This window comes from Pseudochaenichthys georgianus, chromosome 13 (assembly GCF_902827115.2).
Source record: "Pseudochaenichthys georgianus chromosome 13, fPseGeo1.2, whole genome shotgun sequence".
NCBI lineage: Eukaryota > Metazoa > Chordata > Actinopteri > Perciformes > Channichthyidae > Pseudochaenichthys > Pseudochaenichthys georgianus.
In genome coordinates, this window is record NC_047515.1 from 1,231,268 (window position 1) to 1,233,767 (window position 2,500).

General features: G+C 44.0%; 1 protein-coding gene across 1 annotated transcript in view; it reads left to right on the forward strand.

Moving 5' to 3' along the window:
* LOC117457526 (V-set and transmembrane domain-containing protein 5) overlaps positions 1-2,500 on the forward strand; it is a 9,603-nt gene that overhangs the window by 1,254 nt on the left and 5,849 nt on the right. Inside the window, exon 2 of the mRNA XM_034097670.1 lies at positions 818-1,147. Within this exon, the coding sequence (XP_033953561.1) occupies positions 818-1,147 (330 nt within the window). The remainder of the gene's footprint in view (positions 1-817; positions 1,148-2,500) is intronic.

Below are 2,500 nucleotides of genomic sequence, written 5' to 3' on the forward strand. Positions count from 1 at the left end.
ATTGGTTTTCTCAGGTGGAATTGTTTCCCTGTGCCTCATTGAGCAAACATCAGCAGAACCAGACCCCGCTGGAACTGTGAGGAAATGTTTCATCTGCTGCTACATTCAAATCAGTATTTCTCAGCTTGTTTGACGAGTTTCCTTCAGAAAGAAGAGCCCGTCTGTGTGTGTAAATGAGAGTGAGTCACAGCCTGCAGCCCTGACTAGATGTGTCATGAGAAGCTATGAGGCGAAACATTGCATTGGTATGAGCATATTGCATTGTGTCACACACTGAAACGTTTCTCACTAATCACTGTCTAAGTGTATTTAGGCACTTCCTTAAGTTCTTTACTCAAGCACCATTTTGAGGTACTTTCTTGAGTATTATTTCACTACATTTGTTTATTTGAAAATATCAGTGACTTTGCTGATTAACTAAAATAACACAGTATAGCAATAAAGGAATAAATGATGTTATTGTACATTAAGCGGCCCGGCAGTATATAAAGTCATTCAAATGAGCTGCAACATAAAAAGCAATAAACACAGGAATGTATCAATAATTATAATCATATATAATTCAATGTAATATAAACTGTTCTGAAATAATCCATTGTGCAAAATACGTAATTATTTAGGATTTTTAAGTATATGTTGATATCAATACCTTTGTACTTTGAATTTTTTTAATTGTATCTATCTGTCGCACTCGGGTCGCACTCCTATGAACCTTTGTGTTTATTCCAATTAATATGTCTATTTACTTTTCATCCACACAACGCATTTTACATTTAATATGTATATCTTCCCTTTCCGTCACCCTATTTTTCTTTAGCAGCTGGAGCCATCTCCACTCACTCTCCCCAGAGGAGCCTGACCCGCTCAGTGCAGGAGGATGTGTTTTTCTCACTGGAAGTTTCCTGCGACGGGACCCCCACCATACAATGGACCTTTATGTCAGGAGCGGTGAGCCGCACCATAGGGACCTGGCAGCCGGGGGGGTACACCAACATCACGGAGGACTACAGCGGCAGAGTGCAGGCCTTCAACAACGGCTCCATGGGGCTGTCGGACGTGCGGCTGCAGGACGCGGGGCACTACGTGGTCACTGTCACAGAAACAGCAGGAAACAGCAAGGACACTGGCTTTGTCCTGAAGGTGAATGGTGAGTGGATTTGGGCTCCTGCCAAATCTAAGAAAAATTGATTCAAGTTCTGTACTTTTACCCTGTGACACTGGCACGTGTGCGGACTCAAAGTGACCAAAGATTACACACTTACAGCGTCTATAGAAAGGGGCAAAATTACCACAAAGAGACACAAAACGGGAAGAAAATATGAAAAAACTAAAACCTATGAAGTGTGTATTTTTGTTTCTATGTGGGAGACATGGTGGGGCCTTTGTCTGTTTATGGGGGCCCATAATCCGCCCTTATCTGCTGGCCAATATAAGCAACAGCTAGTCAGACTTGAATGCAGACAAGACGAACATGAACAACACAATATATCCAGCGAACTGATTCCTAAGCACTGATGATCTTAATTGAAGCGTGAAGTAACAGCTCTGTCTCAGGCAGTCTGACTGGTATTGGGTCTTGCTCAATAGCCCAGGTTTCCCAAACAAGGCTGGGAGTATGATGGCGCATTTCCACTACAGCTCGGTTTAAGCGTGCCTTGCCGTGCCCTGCCCGTTTTTGGTTGCGTTTCCACTAGGCGTAGTTGGTGATGTTGGTTTTGTGTTTCGCATTGAATAGGACGTCACGGCTCCGCCTACACTGTGTTACTATAGTTACTACCCCAGTTCCTAAACTGTAATGGAAACGCAGCATAAAGTGAGCCTGGCTTAACGAGGCCTAGTCATACCGTACTAAGCTGAGCGAGGCCCTGCTCGGTTTGGTTAGGCCTTATTAGGCCCGGACCGCCCGGCTCACTTTAATGCTGCGCTTCCATTACAGTTTAGGAACTGGGGCAGTAACTATAGTAACACAGTGTAGGCGGAGCCGTGACGTCATCTTCAATGAGCGCCCCGGAAAAACAACACCGCCGTTAGCTCTTAGCAGTCAGAGCTCACAGCTCTTCAGATCTGTTCAGAAACTGGACAAAAGTTAAACAAGTACAAACCACAGACTGTCTGTGTCATGGAGAATACAGTCGCTGGTTTATTTATGTCTGTATAGGCCGTTGTTGTGAGTGTGGACGGTCGGAGCATATACAACGTTAGCTTAGCCAAGCTACATTTAGAAAACACGTATTTTAAAAGGGTTGTTCGCCTGCCGTCTGTCTGCAGACTTGTCAAAGCATTAATTCATGGTTTTTACTAACCGGTATCAGTATGTTGTTACTTCGGCATCATTTTGAAACGTGTATTACAATTAAATCACGTCAAATATGTTCATCTTGTTGTAGTTGTAGCCCCCTTGCCAGCGATTCTCTCTCTAGTTTAGCATACTCAGCCCGACTCAGCCTGGTTGTTCCTGGCCCTAGAACCACGATTTAGTCGGGCCAGAAAAAAGGTGAAA